This window comes from Haliotis asinina, chromosome 5 (genome assembly GCF_037392515.1).
Source record: "Haliotis asinina isolate JCU_RB_2024 chromosome 5, JCU_Hal_asi_v2, whole genome shotgun sequence".
In the NCBI taxonomy this organism is placed as follows: Eukaryota; Metazoa; Mollusca; class Gastropoda; order Lepetellida; family Haliotidae; genus Haliotis; species Haliotis asinina.
The window spans coordinates 42,505,282-42,524,328 of NC_090284.1; the positions used below are offsets into that span (position 1 = coordinate 42,505,282).

The 19,047-nt window shown below is 37.9% G+C and overlaps 1 protein-coding gene across 3 annotated transcripts in view; it reads right to left on the reverse strand.

Moving 5' to 3' along the window:
• Window positions 1-741: 741 nt before the first annotated feature.
• The window catches only part of LOC137284516 (protein transport protein Sec24A-like), a 38,279-nt gene continuing 19,973 nt past the window's right edge, over window positions 742-19,047 (reverse strand). For all 3 annotated transcript variants that reach the window (XM_067816347.1, XM_067816346.1, XM_067816345.1), the window contains 14 exons: window positions 14,074-14,200; window positions 13,611-13,720; window positions 12,988-13,054; window positions 12,013-12,177; window positions 11,555-11,712; window positions 10,692-10,793; window positions 10,157-10,280; window positions 9,359-9,691; window positions 8,241-8,351; window positions 7,704-7,882; window positions 7,102-7,239; window positions 5,608-5,805; window positions 4,501-4,604; window positions 742-3,276 (listed from right to left, as the gene is read on the reverse strand). In XM_067816347.1, coding sequence (XP_067672448.1) covers window positions 3,162-3,276; window positions 4,501-4,604; window positions 5,608-5,805; window positions 7,102-7,239; window positions 7,704-7,882; window positions 8,241-8,351; window positions 9,359-9,691; window positions 10,157-10,280; window positions 10,692-10,793; window positions 11,555-11,712; window positions 12,013-12,177; window positions 12,988-13,054; window positions 13,611-13,720; window positions 14,074-14,200 — 2,031 coding nt within the window. In that variant the 3' untranslated portion in view covers window positions 742-3,161. The remainder of the gene's footprint in view (window positions 3,277-4,500; window positions 4,605-5,607; window positions 5,806-7,101; window positions 7,240-7,703; window positions 7,883-8,240; window positions 8,352-9,358; window positions 9,692-10,156; window positions 10,281-10,691; window positions 10,794-11,554; window positions 11,713-12,012; window positions 12,178-12,987; window positions 13,055-13,610; window positions 13,721-14,073; window positions 14,201-19,047) is intronic.

Genomic DNA, 19,047 nt, shown 5'->3' on the forward strand with positions numbered 1-19,047 from the left:
GTTCACGGAATGATGTATTCCTAAAAGAGTGTTGCAAGAACAGTAAAAAGATAGATGATGATGGCATAGTCCTGTGCAACAGTTATAAAATTTCATTAGAGATCTACCTGTATTTTGTTTCTGATGTGTGTCAGCCACAATGCAGGCATGTCATGGTCGACGTGAACAAGGGAGTCTGTGATGGCATGAGCTCAGATCCATAACGTTGGGGAGCAATGACACAATCACCAAAGTTGTACATTGTTGCTTCCCATTCTCAGTGGAATACTGAAGACCTATTCTGTTAAGTTATATAAAGCAATCATAACTGGTGATATCTTACTTCATTCCTTACTGAATTCTTAATTCATGAGTATTTTGGACTTTCTTCTTAAAACTTTGTTCCACTTTTGACCTAGCCCATCCATAAAAATCTCACCCTCTCTACATCTTACCCAATCAGATTATCCCTATCTTATTCGTAGCAGTATACTTTAGCGAATGTCCCATAACTTCTAGGTGTATTTACGCAAGTTTATTTTGTTTTCCTTCTTGTTAAATACCACACTAACTTCACAGTTGTAAGATGAGAGTGTAAATAATGAATCTGGACCAGACAATCCAGTGGTTGACATTATGAGTATTAATTCTAAACAAACGGGACATGACATATGTCATTGGTGTCTAACAACATGGTCCATAAACAGCAATATTTCACAGAACACGAAACACTGCTAAAAACACAGGAACTAAATCAAAGAGTAATTGTGTGTACAGCATTTATTTTGACAAGACTATCATCATATGGCAAATTAATACAGTGATTTGATATTATACAAATTGAACTGTCCAGTTAGCATGAGAGTGTGTCAGCCTCAATGTTGACTGCCCGGGGGCTGCCTATGTACAGAGTGTCCCCATTCTGGCTTAAACTTATATGCATATTTACAATTAGAACATGTTGCGAACATGAAGAGAACTGGACCTGATTACAAATGACCTTTCGCTTTGTCATGAACAAACAGAGAAGTCACCAGCAAAGTCTGAATATATTGCACCCTATATTCATACAATTATCATCTAGAGTCCATAAGTAACTCTGATGTATACATTTTCAGCACCCTTGCAAGAGATTTCTTATATTTTGAAATGCATAACATACAGCCCTATAACTTACACATGAGGGCCCTGTTCCACAAATCACACCAACTACCACAAGTTGTGAAACATAACTGGTGCAATGATCGTCTTCGTGGTATGATCATCTTAGTGTCATAATGGTCATGAGTCAATGTTAAAGAGTCAAAATTACGACATGTTGTACTAAAACAACTGTGAGAATGGTCTTTGTTGATGTAAAGCGTTTGAGATGCGATAGCCGTCACAGAAAGTGTGTAAGTGTTATCGTAACCCTAACAATGTATTTCAGTTACACGCATGTTAGGGCTAACATGATCAGTAGAATAGGGCCAATAACCTCACAATATCACCCCAGAATTATAATGTCAAATACTGATCTAACATTACTTCTGAGCCATGGAATCATAATGCTACAAGAGCATATAGAAGTAACCACTGTCGTAGCAGCAAGACAACTTAGTGAAGTATGTTGTCCTTTACCCAGTCAACACATCTCAAAGCAGCCACTGTTTAACAATATCTTGATATATGTTTAAACATGTTCATTAAATAGTCTGTAGAATGAGGGTTTATGCAGACAGAACAGCACCACACCATGGTTTGAACTTGGAAATGTTTCTGCTGTTAACTATCTGACCCTTACACTTCAATGATGAAAGCAAACCCTGTGATTACAGCAGACAATACAGTTGATGTTCCTCATCAAGTTCTATATAACACCAACACAATTAAAACACTCAAAAGCCAATACAAAATATCCTTTTAAAAAGAAAGCTTTGTATCCAGCAAAAACATACTTTCATTCGCAAGCTTATAAAACATTCCCATCATTGCCGTTGTATTTTTATTATGTACAATCAGGGACTATGGAGATATTTACAGAGGGAGTCGTTACCATAAAATCAACACATAAAAACACACCACAAAGGAAAAGGAATGGTTTCATTAGTCCATGTCATCATTAAGTGTTGACGTAGGTGTTATGTATATATCACTTAATATTGACAATCCAGAGCCAGGAAGACACAGCTGATCAGTCAGCTGGCATGTTCATTTCAAAACTATATATGCCCATATAATGTTCTCCACTCATGAATATTCTGTAACGTTTCACATTTCATGGCTTTGGTGCACATGGTAAAAATATCACATTTCAATAATTGCACCAACTTTAATCCACGTACACAGAAGATCCAGACAGCTGAACAGAATCACATCAGGCATGTCTCTTGAGACACAATATATATGTGCTCAGAGACAGGGCATGTTCCATATTGTTACGACCATCAACAAGCGTAACTCAAAAACGTTACGACTATTTCGGCCTAGGGAAATGCAGTACACAGTTTGTGAAACTCCTCACCATTCTCTCCATATTTCATAATTTCTACACTCACAGGCAGTTCAGGAAATAATTGCATAACACAACAATTGACATCCGAATATATCTGATAACAAAAGAGCTGACATCTATGGTCTTTGAGATGTTAGTACAGCCATGATTACAATACTGTTTGACAGAACAGTCTGATTATGGTACAATAGCTGTACACATTCTCTTGCATATTGTACAGTATATCGATACTAATAACCCATTCTGCTGAACAAAAAAATAAAATAAATATTAACACAAATCTGACATTAACAGGAGACAAAATATTTCTACATGAATAACAGAATGAATCCAACACTTAGGAATTAATGTGGGGAATCTTCAAGACTAATATTTGAAAACAATAAAATAATATATTAAGCTTTTGATGAATCTAGACACTGTGAACAATACACACGTAGGCTGACTTTGGCACTAATTGGGCGTTCTTTGGAGCAATGAAATCTGTGATGCAGAAAAAGAAACACGACAGTGTTAATAAAATGATGCAGCCTTGGGGGCCTGCACGGCCTTTGTCTGTAGGTAGTTGTGAAGAGGATATCATCTTTGTCCATTTGCTACAGATCCCAGAGCTGACTATAGGCCATGTCTTACTATACTGCACAGGTCATCACTCTTAAATGTCACTTCATTCCTCCGCCCTTAGTTCCTAACTCTTTGTCCGTTGTTGTAAATATTGTAAAAACTCATAATATGACATGCTTGACTCGGTTTTATCTTCTACCATGTGTTGAAAGAACAATTGTCGGTTTTTGCTGTCCTCCCTGAAACAAAAAGAATACAATCATGAAGGAATATTTTCAAAGTGTTTAAACGAGTAAGCGTGGTTTCTGCCGCTTTTAGCAATATTCCAACAATATCACGGCAGGGGACACAGAAATGGGCTTCATGCACTGTCCCCATGTGGACAATCAAAACTTGGTCTTTGAGGTGAAGAATGAATAAACGCTAGGCAACACATCACCTAAGATAGGCCATGACATATTTAAATATGATGTGCGGAATCAACACAGTTCAAAACAATTCACACAGACTAAACTGTCAGTAAAGAGAAAGAATAAACTTGAAAATTCACAATTTATTCTGTTTGCAATTGTGTACAGTGAAATTAAGACTTGAATGTTCCTTGAAGCATCACATGCACATCACTTGTGATCAGACTCTGACTGAATAATATATAATATGACCATTGATTCCTGTATTATCTACTTCACCATTGCAAAACCATTCCATTACCAGCCCGCATTAAACATGTTTACTGTCTTGTACACAGCTGTCTATGTATGTTGATCGCATATGTCATTAAGTAAACAGATTAGAAAATACACTCAGCAATTTCTTTCACATGTGTGCATTTCATAACAATATATATTCATGGCAACAAATAAGGGAATGCAAGAAAAAGCAAGTGTTCATTCATCTTTTTTCAGGTTTCTTCACAAGGTATGTATTGCAATACTAGTGAAATTTTTTAAATAAATAAAGGAGCCCCAGGGCAAGTGACTTTAAGAAAGTAACGTATCCTGTCTAATTTTCCACTTGACCTGACATAATCATGATGATGAACATGGTATCTGATATTTACTGGACTATTTATCATAAAGTGATAAATAGTTCGGAAAGACAACCATAATTTGAGAAATTTAATAGCTTCATTTTGAGCAGATGTGAAATGAAATCAAAGTTTATTTGCAGTTTGAAATTGTAAGCAGAAAGTATCTAGTAGCCCACAGACAGGTGAGATATCATTATTTGATTGCCCAAAATGAAAACTGGCCTGTCCCGGGCATCAGACAATAGGATTTTTGAACCCCTGAACACTTGTACTTTCATGTGTTCACTTATTTATTTCCATGTGTATATGCAGATTCATACTATGGCGGTCAGTAATTCAAATAAAAAAAATAACATACTTCAACCCACAAATCACCCACTTTCCAACACTACCTACCCATGGAGATATGTACTGAAGATGTTGAATGACTTACCGAAGCACTAGGAAGCTTGCTCCATATGGCCTGCTGTCCATCAGATAGTTGATAAAGTTGCGTAACCTTTCTGAGGACGGATTTTCATTCTCTGGCAGGTCATTCTGGGGAGTAGATAGTCACATATTCACTAATCACAGTAAAAATTATGAACCAAAATATTACCTGATTTCAGATGAACTTCTATCTCATGAAGAGATCAACAGATGTGTTTGCTTGTCTCATTATTTTCGGTTGAGCAATGAGCAACATTCCATGTTTCGGCAATCTGGCATGACTGATGTTATGAACAATGTCATGAAAGCTTTTTAACATTCTATTCTATTCTTTGTAGTTCAGGTTTTGGGGACTGCAGCGTTCACTGACAAAGGCCACTTCTACAATCAGTGAATATGTCACTGGTATGAACACCCAATGTTCCTCCTTCACCAAAGAATGGACACATGGAGGTCTGGATTAAACTATTGGCTTTCAGTGGTTGTAAGAGCCTACCAATGGCACTGAGTGGTCAGATTCACTGACTCAGTCATCTGTTCCCATTTGTGCAGATTGATGTTCACGCTGTTGATCACTGGACTGTCTGGTCCAAACTATATTATTTACAGACCCCGGCAAAAAACTTAACTCACTCCTCACTCAGTCATCCACACACTCAGGAACGTAAATGGAGGAGTATGTCATAGCTATAGAAATGAGGCTGCAACTCAGAGTGAGTATTGCTTTATGCCGCTTTTAGGAATACTCCAGCAATATCGCACTGGAGAGTCAAACCCGTATCTTCAGTGTGATGAGCGAACACTTCAACCACTAGGCTATCCTATCCCTCTGACTCAGATAACTCAATGATCCCAAGCATGGACTTATATTTACACAATATAAAGATCAGTTGGGCACACATACAAAGACAGATGTTGCTCAAGAAACAATGCTGTAATCAGATTGCTCATCAGTCTGAGCAAGTCTCTCAATGGAAGCAGGCCGATGTAAATATGTTTGTTAAAAACACAATCCAAATCAATCTTATTTACTCAATAGGATGAAAGAATACTGAGTAAACAAACCTTAAAAGAACTGACTGTGCAACATTAATGATAATCAAACACTCACCATTCCTTCAGGTATTGACATGAAGTTTGGTTTGTCTAGAATATCCTGACAAAATTGGTCACTGACAGCTCCTCCCACCATCAGGTACAAGTCATTGCCGACGTCCATAATGTATGCACCGTGACGGTCGATGTTGGCTGATGATAACTGCAGCAATGGCGGCTTTGGGATTACCAAACCTCCTCTAGTGATTGTGTTCTGGAAGAAAACAGAGGCTGGTCATAAAAACAGATTCACATGGAACCACTAAACTGGCAACAGACTGATGAGAATGCACATGCACATACAAAAATATACTGAACAGCAAAAGAAATGTAACTCTGGTTTATTGTCTACTTTTGAAACAGAATACATGGATGCTTACATTTTTTAGATTTTCTTTTTTCAAACTTGTGTTTCTCTTGCTGTTCATTATATGTGCATCAGGTACATCAATGGCAGAGTACAACTGAAGCATGTTCTGAAGCAGCTTACCTTCTCCTCTGTGGAGTGTACAGGGTACAGGAGTGGGTAGAAGTACTGCATCAGGTACATCAATGGCACAGTACAACTGAAGAGTGTTCTGAAGCAGCTTACCTTCTCCTCTATGGAGTGTACAGGGTACAGGTGTGGGTAGAAGTACTGCATCAGGTACATCAATGGCACAGTACAACTGAAGAGTGTTCTGAAGCAGCTTACCTTCTCCTCTGTGGAGTGTACAGGGTACAGGAGTGGGTAGAAGTACTGCATCAGGTACATCAATGGCACAGTACAACTGAAGAGTGTTCTGAAGCAGCTTACCTTCTCCTCTGTGGAGTGTACAGGGTACAGGAGTGGGTAGAAGTACTGCATCAGGTACATCAATGGCACAGTACAACTGAAGAGTGTTCTGAAGCAGCTTACCTTCTCCTCTGTGGAGTGTACAGGGTACAGGAGTGGGTAGAAGTACTGCATCAGGTACATCAATGGCACAGTACAACTGAAGAGTGTTCTGAAGCAGCTTACCTTCTCCTCTGTGGAGTGTACAGGGTACAGGAGTGGGTAGAAGTACTGCATCAGGTACATCAATGGCACAGTACAACTGAAGAGTGTTCTGAAGCAGCTTACCTTCTCCTCTGTGGAGTGTACAGGGTACAGGAGTGGGTAGAAGTACTGCATCAGGTACATCAATGGCACAGTACAACTGAAGAGTGTTCTGAAGCAGCTTACCTTCTCCTCTGTGGAGTGTACAGGGTACAGGTGTGGGTAGAAGTACTACATCAGGTACATCAATGGCACAGTACAACTGAAGCATGTTCTGAAGCAGCTTACCTTCTCCTCTGTGGAGTGTACAGGGTACAGGAGTGGGTAGAAGTACTGCATCAGGTACATCAATGGCACAGTACAACTGAAGAGTGTTCTGAAGCAGCTTACCTTCTCCTCTATGGAGTGTACAGGGTACATGTGGGGGTAGAAGTACTGCATCAGGTACATCAATGGCACAGTACAACTGAAGAGTGTTCTGAAGCAGCTTACCTTCTCCTCTATGGAGTGTACAGGGTACAGGTGTGGGTAGAAGTACTGCATCAGGTACATCAACGGCAGAGTCTTGCACTGCAGCAGACTAAACACACGGTCATCAAGCTTCACATTGGTGGACGACCGGAAGGCACTCTGGAAAACCAATACAACAGGTTGATTAATATGGTGCAGTTATTGCATCATCATAACTCACATACATCCACACTGAAAATAGCTGGTACTCACCTTGAAAATTAATGCTGCATATTAATTATGTATCTTGATATAACATTGCATCAGCTGGGGACAGTCATGAGAGACATAATCATGTTGGTTTTATTTTTGACATTATGACAGTGTTAAAGTAAACTTTCAGGATTTATTTGTCTTTTGATGCCATACTCAGCATTACTCCAGCTATGTGGCATCAGTCTGTACATAATCAAGTCTGGATCAGACAATTTCATCATCAACATCATGGGCAAAGATTTGCAATGACATCTGTCAACCAAGTCAGGGAGTCTGACCACCTGAACATCACCTCTTCTGACAAGCAATGCTTGCTGAGGGCCAATTACATAACCATATACATTTACACAAATTACTAGTAAACTCACACTTTTGAGCATAGCAAGAATATAGAGGGGCAGGATTCGAAGCGTGAATGGCAATGGTAGAGCTCCCATCCTCTGTGATGCAGGGATCTGTTGGCGGTATGACAATACACAATCCAGTGCTGCATTGATGAGAGCATCCCTAGCATCGCCCATACTGGAGGACACTGATCTGTCGACCGCTGCAACACAGATACTAATTATTATGTACAGCTCTTTTCATTCTAACAGTATGTTTGTTATTTGAAGCAGCACTCAATATTCCAGTTATATAAAAGTGGACGGTTAATAATCAAGTGTGGAACAGACAAGCCAGTGACAACAAATGACGTCTGGGCATATGATGACATACATGAATTAGTGAAGCTGACCACAAACACAACACTTGTCTCTTACAATTCGTTCAAGTGGCATTCTAAAAGTTGGTGGTATAGAGAGGACAAAACTCTATGGATGATCAACTTTATTTTGTCATCTTGTCTCTTAAACCAAAGTGTTGCAGAAGCATTTGTATCCCACTGCACAAGTGCCACTACTCACCCATCTTTGCCAAAAGACACACAATGGCCTGTTGGTCTGCGGCAGCATACACGTCACTCAACTGATTTGTCACAGGCAGACACAGTGTGTGTACTCGGATACGTCGCTCTCCTACAGGAAGACAAAAAGAATGTGAGAACAAGAGAAGATATTGTCATGTTCCTGGACAAATAAGGTAAAGTTTAACACAATTAGCAGTGAGGAGCAGGTAAAAATGTGACTTCTCCTCAAAAGTCTTCTATGAGAATCTTGGGTTTCAGTTATCTCAACATTAAGACGAATAAGAGATGGTTCCTAAAACATGAGTCATCTTCTTTGGCAAGTGACTTTTAGAGCTGCAACAGTACAACATGGGCCTCCTTGAACCGCAATATTTAACATCAACTATCAATTCTGTTTTGTATTTCGGTTCGGGTCCGTTGTTAGCATTACAAATTCTCTGACAATACTAGCCTCCTCATTGGTCAATTCAATGTTTTTCAGGCAGTTGTTATTCACTGTATTTATTATTTCTAATCAGGGATTGATAGTATGCTACTTTTTGTCAACAAATACGATATTTGTACATTTTCTATGCACTTTGTGTATTGAATCAAAGTTTACCGAACCAAGGTTTGTACGCATTGCATCAGAATGATGGTGCATCACTGCAGCTCTGCTGACTTTATTCACATCCCACTAATCACTAATATGTATTAGTGGGGTACAACAACAAGGTTCTTCACACACTGTACCCATGCAGCAACTTGAAACCAGATATTCCTCACGACATGAACATCTTAACCATGAAGGTAATATCAGAAAGGCAGTAAAATGGGTTCTAATCTGTAACTGCAAGGTAACTGCACATATGTAGCAACTACTGTCAATGATAGCTCAATGACATACCATGTGACAGTTGTAAGATGAATACCTCACTCAGGAAAAAGTATGCTTATTCCAAGCCAACCAGTGTCTTCTATTATTTAGTGCCAGGAAGGGTAGCATGTATGATTTTTAAAATGTTTTGGCAGCTGGGGACTGACACAACAAATTTCCACAATCAGGACAGATGGTGTATCCACAAGACTATGGAAGCTGTCAGATATTACCAGAATTAACTATCCACAAACACAAACCTTTGCTGGAGGTGTACAACAGAGCAGCCTGGAAACACACATTTGATGTGTCTGTTAAGTTGTCCTCGATCGACATCTGCATGCCGAACCCAGCATCAGGGTTGATGTTAGGCAACGACAGCAGGTCCGTCGACCGCACAAAGAAGTTGCCATGGAACGTGTGAATGCTAAGTCCTCTCGTACATCGTATCCTCATCACAGCTTCAAAGCCAATCTTCCTGGTGAGATATCTCCTGAAGTCTGCATCATACCTGTCCACTAGCCCTGGCGTCTTCAGGGTGTGGAAAGATGGGTAGTAGTACACACAACCAGCAGAATACTTCGAGACACATGCTGAAATACAGATGATGGATAAGGTTAAACAAAATATAATGGGCAGAGGAAAATAAAAAAAGATGTCAGGTGTGCTGCTTCAAACTTGGACTGCACTGAGACTGGTTTTCAACAATCTGTAAGTCCTCCGTGTACATAAGCTGGCAACATGTTGTGATTCACAGGTAGCAAACAATGTACACTACGTGATGGTTTCCAGATTTAAAAAGAAAGAATGAAATAGATTTCTCATCAGGTACTTGAGGACACTAAAATAAAGTTAAGCAGGATGAAAACTGAGGCAATATTCCAGAAATATGGTGGTGGACAGCAAAAAGGTCAATATCTGGTATTTATAAATGACGTGAATGTTTCTAAAACAAAATTTGCAGCGTATTTTACTTATCCTATTGAAAGGCTTAGGTTGAACATACACTGACTGGCATTCCCATTATTTCAAATACCAATATCTGCACCTGTACTTACTTAGTGTTGCTAAATCTGCATACTGGCCATTGAGCATGAACAAATCCACTGATATCTGTTGTGCTGAGCAGTCCAAAGCAAGCTTCTTGTAGAAATCAGTGGCGGGACCCAAATGGGGCACATTCTGAATATAACAGAATTACATCACTAAATGCAAGATACATACATACTGCCTCCCATTTCAGGAAACCATACAGAATAATTCAGTTCATGACATATACAGCCAGTTCTAAGATGTAATCCACAGACGGAACTGTTTCAGGAGGTGTAAAAACTAACAGTCTACAAAGCCAAGTTGTGAATGAATACATAAAGAGTTAAGCAAGTAAAGGGAAGTGGGTTTGCTTCAACACAACTCTAACTACCATTCAGCATGTCAGCTTCATGTTGGAAGTCTGACAGAAACATTGATGTTTGCAAAAATGTAAATACTGTGACTTTTCATAAATCTTTTTGCTCTGAAGCAACAAGGATGTCAAATCTTGAATCATTACAGTTATGATTGTAATAACTATGTGAGTAAATCAGTTTTTACCTTAGATGAAACATTGCTAGGCATCTCCCTTGTTTGCAGCGCTCCAGGTCCGACTGTTGGTAGTACTGTCTGCATGACTGTCACTCTGCCGCCAGAACCACTCTGCAGACACATTAGAAGGAGGTTTAACACACGTTTTCTCAGCAATATCATCCCTGGGGACACCATGTGTGGGTCTCACACATTGTACTCATGTGGGGAACTTGCCTTAGCATGACGACTCATCACTTTACCCCCACACACTACAGAATATGCCAGTAATTCCTCACACTATTCAATATGGCCAGTTGTTATTCCATCACATGGCACAGTTTCATACCTAGACTTTGCAGTAAGGTCTGACTTACAAACATACAGGCTTTAAAACAATACATAATAAGAACCAAAATGCATTACTTCAGTATTTATATTCCCTTTTCAAACTGACATCTAGCATGAAGACCATCTGGTTCTTTTACAAAATTATGAAGTCTATTCAAGAATGTCATTTTCTGAATAAAACTGATACTTTAAACTTATCGTGACTCGTGCTTAATTGCTTTTCTCCACCTCCCTGCAAAGGTAGTGGAATGCCTGCAATCCCTTGAAGTTCCCTTCTAAAAGAATCAGACGTAAAATACACTCACCCACCAGAAGCCTCTTCCCCTTCCATATTTCAATGTTAGTAATAGGAGTAATTGTGATAGTCTGCTTATATGGTGTTCATATCCAAGCACATTGACAGCTCACGGTGCTACGTACATTAACGTAACTTCTCATGAATGCTTCATTCACATTTATTTTATCACTTTTAACTTGAAGGATTTCTTGTTTGCAGCATACAGTATTTCAAGGTCAAGGTACAATATTTAGACAACACTTACTGCTAGTTTGAAGGCTGCCTGTAAGGCCGCCCCAAGGGCACTGCCTGTCTCCCTGTTGTCCTGGAAAAGGGTGGGCAGCTGGTTGATGAGGTCAATCACAAGGTCTTTGCTCTCACTCAAGTTCACAAGAAGGTTGTCAGGGCAGGGCAGGAATATGTCTGGAAGTAGGTGCAAAAACATACAGACAACACTAACAATATTAAGCCAGACCAGTTTTATTTCTTGTATTATGGAGTCTTATCCTCAGAAAACCTAAAGGCAGGAGGGGGGCTAAAAATCACCAGTCAAAGTAAAACCCACATGAGTTTCCTTGTTGATTCTTTAAGTTTGTTTATATGAATTAAAAATATGCTCAGCGAGTTTAGTTTTCATGCTGATTTCACTTATATCACACTGACATTTGGATTTTTGTTTTTCAGTGGGGAATCCTTTTTTAATCTGTAAGTTATTTGATATACCTTCAAGATCTGGAACCACCATCATCTGTGGTTGGGACTGCCCCTCTGCCAGACCAAAGAAGTAGAGGAACCGGTCATAGGCTAGGAAGGCAATCTGTGTTCGGGCGTCTCCTGGAATCTTGTCCAGCTCATCCAGCAGAACCTGGCAGAACATCTGTAGGTAGCCTGCCAGAACATACGGGGATATGGTCAGTAACCAATACAGGAGGAGTTGTGTACACAAGATGTTCAATATCACTGTCTGAATCACAGAAAAACTTCACAGTAAACTGAACATGCAAACATTATTTTTAAAACTAAACAGGACTGTGCCCATGACCGTGATATTGCTGAAACACATTGCTAAAGACAGCATAAAGCTAAACTCCTTCTCACTCACAATCACTTAAAACTAATCATTTGCTGAGACAATGTCCCATTTTGGTACATAATTATTCACACAAAAATACCTATATAGGGTATGTTTAAATTTATCCTGATACACAAGAATTCAACATCACTAGGGAAATAATATACCAGCACTTTTTCCCACTACATACAGTTTACTGTTTAATGCCATTGAGTAATAATATTCCAACAATATGTTAGATGTATGCAAAGAAAACAGATACAAGGTGTTTGTCTGAGTATTGTTGTTTGTTGTTTAACGCCGCACTCAGCAATATTCCAGCTATGTGGCAACAGTCAGAAAATAATCAAGTCTGGACCAGACAATCCAGTGATCAACAGTATGTGCCATCCAATCCTGTTATTCGCTCTTACAACAACTATTGGATGCTGATGACCAATTCTAACCTAAATCTTCACTGGTACTCTCTGAATATAAGGGCATCAACCATGTCTGAGACTGGCACACAATTAGTTTAAGAACTTCTTACAAGCATATGTGGACAAGGCAAAATTTTAGCCAATGCTGAAAACCCATGCCTCTCTCAAATTCAGATAACAGACACTGCAGACATCATCGATACATACCAGTTTCAATGGCATTGAAAGACACGTCTAATAGGAACACATACACTGCTGGTTGAGGAGGCCGCAACTGAAACAAAATAGTCATGAACAGTCACCCAATTAACAAATTTCCAAGATCAACCATAACAAATGTAGCCAATTTGTGACCTCCACACTGAGCACTCAATCATGTGTCACAATGAATGTGTATACTTTATGATAACTAGTTTCTATTTCAAGGAATGTTGTACATATAACTGAACAACCTTTTCGTTTCTGATAAAATCCTACATTAGCTTTATCTGAAACACTTTCAAAATCACAAAATGACAAGGCAGCTACAACTAGAGTAAGTTTTGTTCCTTGTTTAAAGATGCACTCCAGAAATATTCCAGCTATATGATGGCTTGCTACAGACTAATTGTAACCCAGGTCTTTACATATTCAAAGCGAGGAAGATTCAAGCAGATTTAAGTATATGAGGACCACTGAACATTTTCTCTGTGCAAGATCAAAAGGAACCTTAAGGTTCTGGGTTAACTTTGCCACCATTACGGTTAGGAACAGTCAGTGTAAGGGTTTGGTCCCATTTGGCAATGCTACCACAGACTGAAACATTGATAGAAAAAATGGCTCCAACTAACCATATACTCTGACGGCGCTATGAACTCAATTGTTGCGGATTTCACTTCTGGTCGACGCTGTGGATCTCCATATGTTTTACTGACAGGATCAAATGAAAATTCATCTGGTACTGAAACAGGACATTAAACAAACTAAACTAACATGACATATCAAAAAATATAACAAAAAGGTAATTACAAGCTTTCGTACAATTAGACCTTGATTTACCAAATAGATTCAAAATATTATCCATAAAAGCACAGCTTCCCGATTATATCCCTGTTGTAAATTTATGTCAAAAGTTCCTGTCACAGCTTAGAGCTTACTAAATCAAAGTCTTTGAGCACACATAATCAGATAACTTTGGATTTGGTTTATCCACCTATGCCCCAATCACTGAAAATGAGTTTAAATGAATAAAAATGTATTTTGGCTATAAACGTTTTGATTAAGTAGGGATCCATTCGAATGCTATATACTTACGTTCATTGACACGATAACACAGGTTGCACTTCCATCTCCTCTGATCAACAAAGTGTACAAAGGGGTTGATGTACGTCCGACACGAGCGACAACGCACTATTACACTGGATTGGATAACAGGAAGTTGCTGAAACACAAACTCTAAATCAGTGCATCTCTTCTGTCAAACTGCAGTCATGAAAGGTGATGTCATCTGGAAGATACATCAATTAGTTCATCCGTGCTAAAATGGTAAGAACTTCAAAATAAAAAGGCAGTCATTTATGTGGACAAATGTATACAAATGTATACAAAAACAGGACTGTTGGTTCAGGGTGTACAGAGCCAATATTGAAAGTACAGCTCCCTGACTATTCATTTCACTGTCATTAAGACCTGTGTCAGGGATGTGACAGTTATGCTTTTAGCAATATTCCAGCAACTTGACGGCCGGGGACACCAGGAAATGGGCTTCAACTATTGTTCCCATGTGGGGACTCTAACCCAGGTCTTTGGCATGAAGAGCCAACCCTTTAACCTCTAGGACAAACCACCACCACATCAAAATAGTCTGCGATCTAACTATTTTGAGAATGAGGGTATAAATCTGAGGTCAATATGTATTGCATTTTTGCTTTACAGTAAACATCATTGAAATGTTTCAACTGAAACAGCTACAAGACATGATTTTTATTTTAATTCCTGGATATCAAACAAAACATTCATGAATAAATATTTGTATGTAATACTATATATTTATAAATCATAATGCTTACGCCCCAACAATAACACACAACATATTTTTCAGTACAACAAACCTGTCACCAACCAAAATGAAATATAGATCCAACAATAGACTTGATAATACTGAAATGGTGATCATTAGCATAAAAGCATCTATTTATCAAGTTGCCAGTGAAACAGTACATGCAAGGATGCATATTACTGGAGAACAAAGATAATTTCTATTGCTATGCAAAACTGCATCGTGTCAGCATTAGTTAAAAATCACCAACACAATCAATACTGTTGAGATGAATTCAAATTACATTTTCACTCTGATTGGTCACAATGAATACACAGACTGTACCATACACAGAATAAACAGCTGTACCAAACTGACATATCATCTACCAATGGACTTATAACCAACCAGTCCTACAGATCTACAACTCAAAAACCCAACAGATCAATCACCAACCACATCTATAACCAATAAAACCAACACGTCTAGCATCAAATAAGCAACAGATCTATAATCGAACAAACAAATGGTTCTATAATCAACAAAACCCAAGGATCTATAACCAACCAAACCAATGTATCTCTAATTAAATATGCTAATAGATCAATAACCAACCAAACCAACAGATCTATATCCAACCAAACCAAAGGATCTATAACCAACCAAGCCAATGGATCTATAACCAACCAAACCAACACTTCCAGCTACCACCAAAAACAAACACAAGAAGCCACCACTGAAGTTTGTGCACAATAACTTGAAGGAGAGTATGAGAGAATTTCAATAATTTGCTGTGTGAAAGATAACGCCATCAGAAACATATACCCAAAGTTTCAATTGCAAATTATGAATATTTACGTCTTAATCGCGAAAACAGTTTCTGTTATCTGAGCTTCGACAAATATGCATATTTCGCTGGAAGTCACGTGACCTTTCCGCTCATGACGTCATATGTGACTAGCGTCCAAAGACCAAGCGCTCCAGTATTCAACTTGTGTTGTTTCTGTCATTTTCGCAAATGGTACAATAGTATATTCAGTTGCCTGGGTATGCATGGAATCATCGAACAATGAAAAGAGCTACCATTTCATCCGTTTTCCAAGTATAAAGAGCTAGGACTCTTTATCAGAGTCGGACACAATGTAATAATCAATTTCCTTTTTATCAGAATGAGAATCAAATCAACCTCACCCATGAAGAATAAAATGTGCTTATTGCTTCGAATGTTATCATAAACAAAAACCTCTTAAGCCATGTATTATTATACAAGACAATTTGGTACAACAAAACGAATTCAGATGAACTTAAGAATAAAATGGTACCTATTGCATGGATTGTAAGATGTGAAAAAATGCCGACAACGTAAAAAGCGAGATAGCAATTAGTACTTCATGAATAAAGCTTATATATCACAATCTGGCACCATAACAATATGATTGAACCGATAAAACGAATTATTCAATAGTTGTTTATATGACAAACTGACGAAAAGACAATGTTCTTCAAAGATGTCCCTCTTACATAAACATTTCTAATGGGTTTATCTTGTGAAAGCTGTTATTCTTGTATACATTTATCATAATTGTTAGTCACCATTTCAAGCTCTCTCTACTCCACAAATATAGGAGCTATAGTACCTGTATCATGGGTCTGTGGCCCCTTACGAAATAAACACAATCTGACGAACTTACCAGTCTGTGTTCCCAAGTTTTCCGATGTGTACATCAAGTGGTCAAGATGTTAAAATTGTAAGGTATTATAGCGACATTTGTGTTCTGTTCTCATCATTACTGAAGTGGTCAAAAGCATGTCGAAATATCTCTCTCAAAACTAGTACAGTAAGTTGCTCAATGATAGATTATTTCGTAACAGTAAACATATTTCCTTACACAGTTGAATGTAAAACATTTTATAGTAAAATCATGCCTGTATTACTATATGGTTCAGGAATTTGGGGGGCTAGGTATTATGGTGCATAAAAAAGGTACAAACTACATACTTAAAATCAATTTGAAATGTTTACAAGTGTGCATCAAATAAGGCCATATTGGGTGAGTGTGGTAGATACAAAGAATCCATGATATATATTCTGAGATTTGGCATGACTCTCTTTGTATATCCACAATCTTAAGGAATTACTCAACTTTCACGTCATTATTACAGCCTGAAATATACTGTACTGTACTAAGTGATAACACCTTGATTCGTGCATTCTGTAAATTACGTATTGCATTGCATTAGTTTAAAGTTAATTTATTGAGAAAAAAATATTGTACTAATGAAAACATTCCTGAATGTACTATGTATGCATGTTGCAATCTAGGAGTTCTTGAAGATGAGTACCATGTATTATTTGTATGTGAAAGGTATGCGCATCTTGGAACAAAATAATTACATAGTATCAGTACCCAAACCATAACTTCTGTCACTATTTTCACGCAACATGTTTTCATTTTGATCAAGATGTACATATGTTTTTCCTGTCACGTGTTAAGGCTATGTCGTCACAATCAATAGTACTTGAGTCACATGGCCAAACTACAAAATAAATAAACTGAATTGAACTGAATCAAATTGGTGCCTCCATTTCGATGGATTCTTCTTTTTCATATTCACTGGAAGATTCTCCTGCACATGTAAAATCAGCTGGTACTGGTATGGTCTAACTTCCAGATAATAAATAACGTCAGGAACATCTGTTACAGCTTCAGAATCCATAGTGATTCTCAAGTTGTCAACCAAAGAGTTGTATAACCAAAGAGGAAGCCAACAGCAATAGCCACATTTGATGTCATGTCACGTGATACAACCTTTGCTCATTAACTGTCGGGTGTTTCCGTAATAAGCTGAAATCTGAGGTCGTTTTTCATGATTCTATTGCAATTTTACATACTTTTTTTAGAAATTTTGATACGAAAAGAGATCTTTAGGATGCATTTTTTAAATATATCAAAAAATAGTTTAGGTTAGTATTCTCCTTTAAGCAAACCAACACATTCTTCGCCAGTCCTCTATATTAATGTTTCTGTTATTGGATGATCGAGTTGATCACAGAGGTTACATATTACTGTGGAGAGATATTAAAACATTCATATCCTTTGTAATTCACACTAATCAGCAAGTCCTCTATTAATGAATTGAGCTAAAGATGTATATATCCAAGGAGGTAATTGTCACATAACATTTGAGGTTAATAATTCGGAATCAACTGACAGGAAACATGAACATAGTGAACAGCATTGTCTCATTCGACTCAGAATCAGCAAGTTGTCTAAATAAATCTGGATGAGTCTAAAAACAATAACCATTTCAAAGGCTGCACCATATGTTCATGAAAGGAAATACTGCTGCTTATTAATATTAATATTTATCTTCCAATGTGTTGCACTGTATATATGACAGACTATTTGCTCTGTGGTGGAAGGGCAGACAGGACTGGTTGTTCTTGTATTCAAGACACGAACTATATACATGTAACTCCTCTGTCAAATAGAACTGTGAAAAAACTCCACCTGTTATCAGCATTTTCATGCTTATTTAAATATTCTGCATACAACCAGCTTGTACACAGCTACTTGTACCTGCCTTCACTTTGTATAATATTCAGGTCAATATACGCAGAAAAGATAATAAAAAGATCACGCAAATGAATACTTACAAGGTCAGAAATATACATATTTATAAACTATTAATTTGTAAACAAAGTCATATGCATTATTATACTCATAAACATCAATTGAATTTCCTTATGCTGAAATAGCATGTCAAAATGAGACAGTTAGAAAGAAATCTTTTCATTTCTTTTTAAAAAGTATTTCTGCCCTGTAAAAAGTCCAAACATTCTCCAGGATCAAATCATATCCATTTTCAATACAATCAAAATTCGCGTAACTGCAAGTCATTTCAAAACGCTTTGTGACAGACACTGACAGTAACTTTGAACTTTGAAACAGGCGAAAGACGTGACAGCTGTTGACAGCCAATGGCAGGCATATATAAGCTGATCAGTAATCTGATGAATGCCAATGAATACTGAAAAACTTATCATGTCCATTCTTCATTATCTACAGCATTAGTTCTCAGTTCTATAAGGATAAATTCCCTGTACTCGTTTGACACCATAGCTGAGTCTTCCTTTGCATGTAGCAATGCTGAAGTAACCAATGGAATTAATGGTGTTCCGTTGATCAAAAAATATTGAAAATCAATGGAAAGATGAATTAAAAATTATTGATTGTAAAAAACATTTA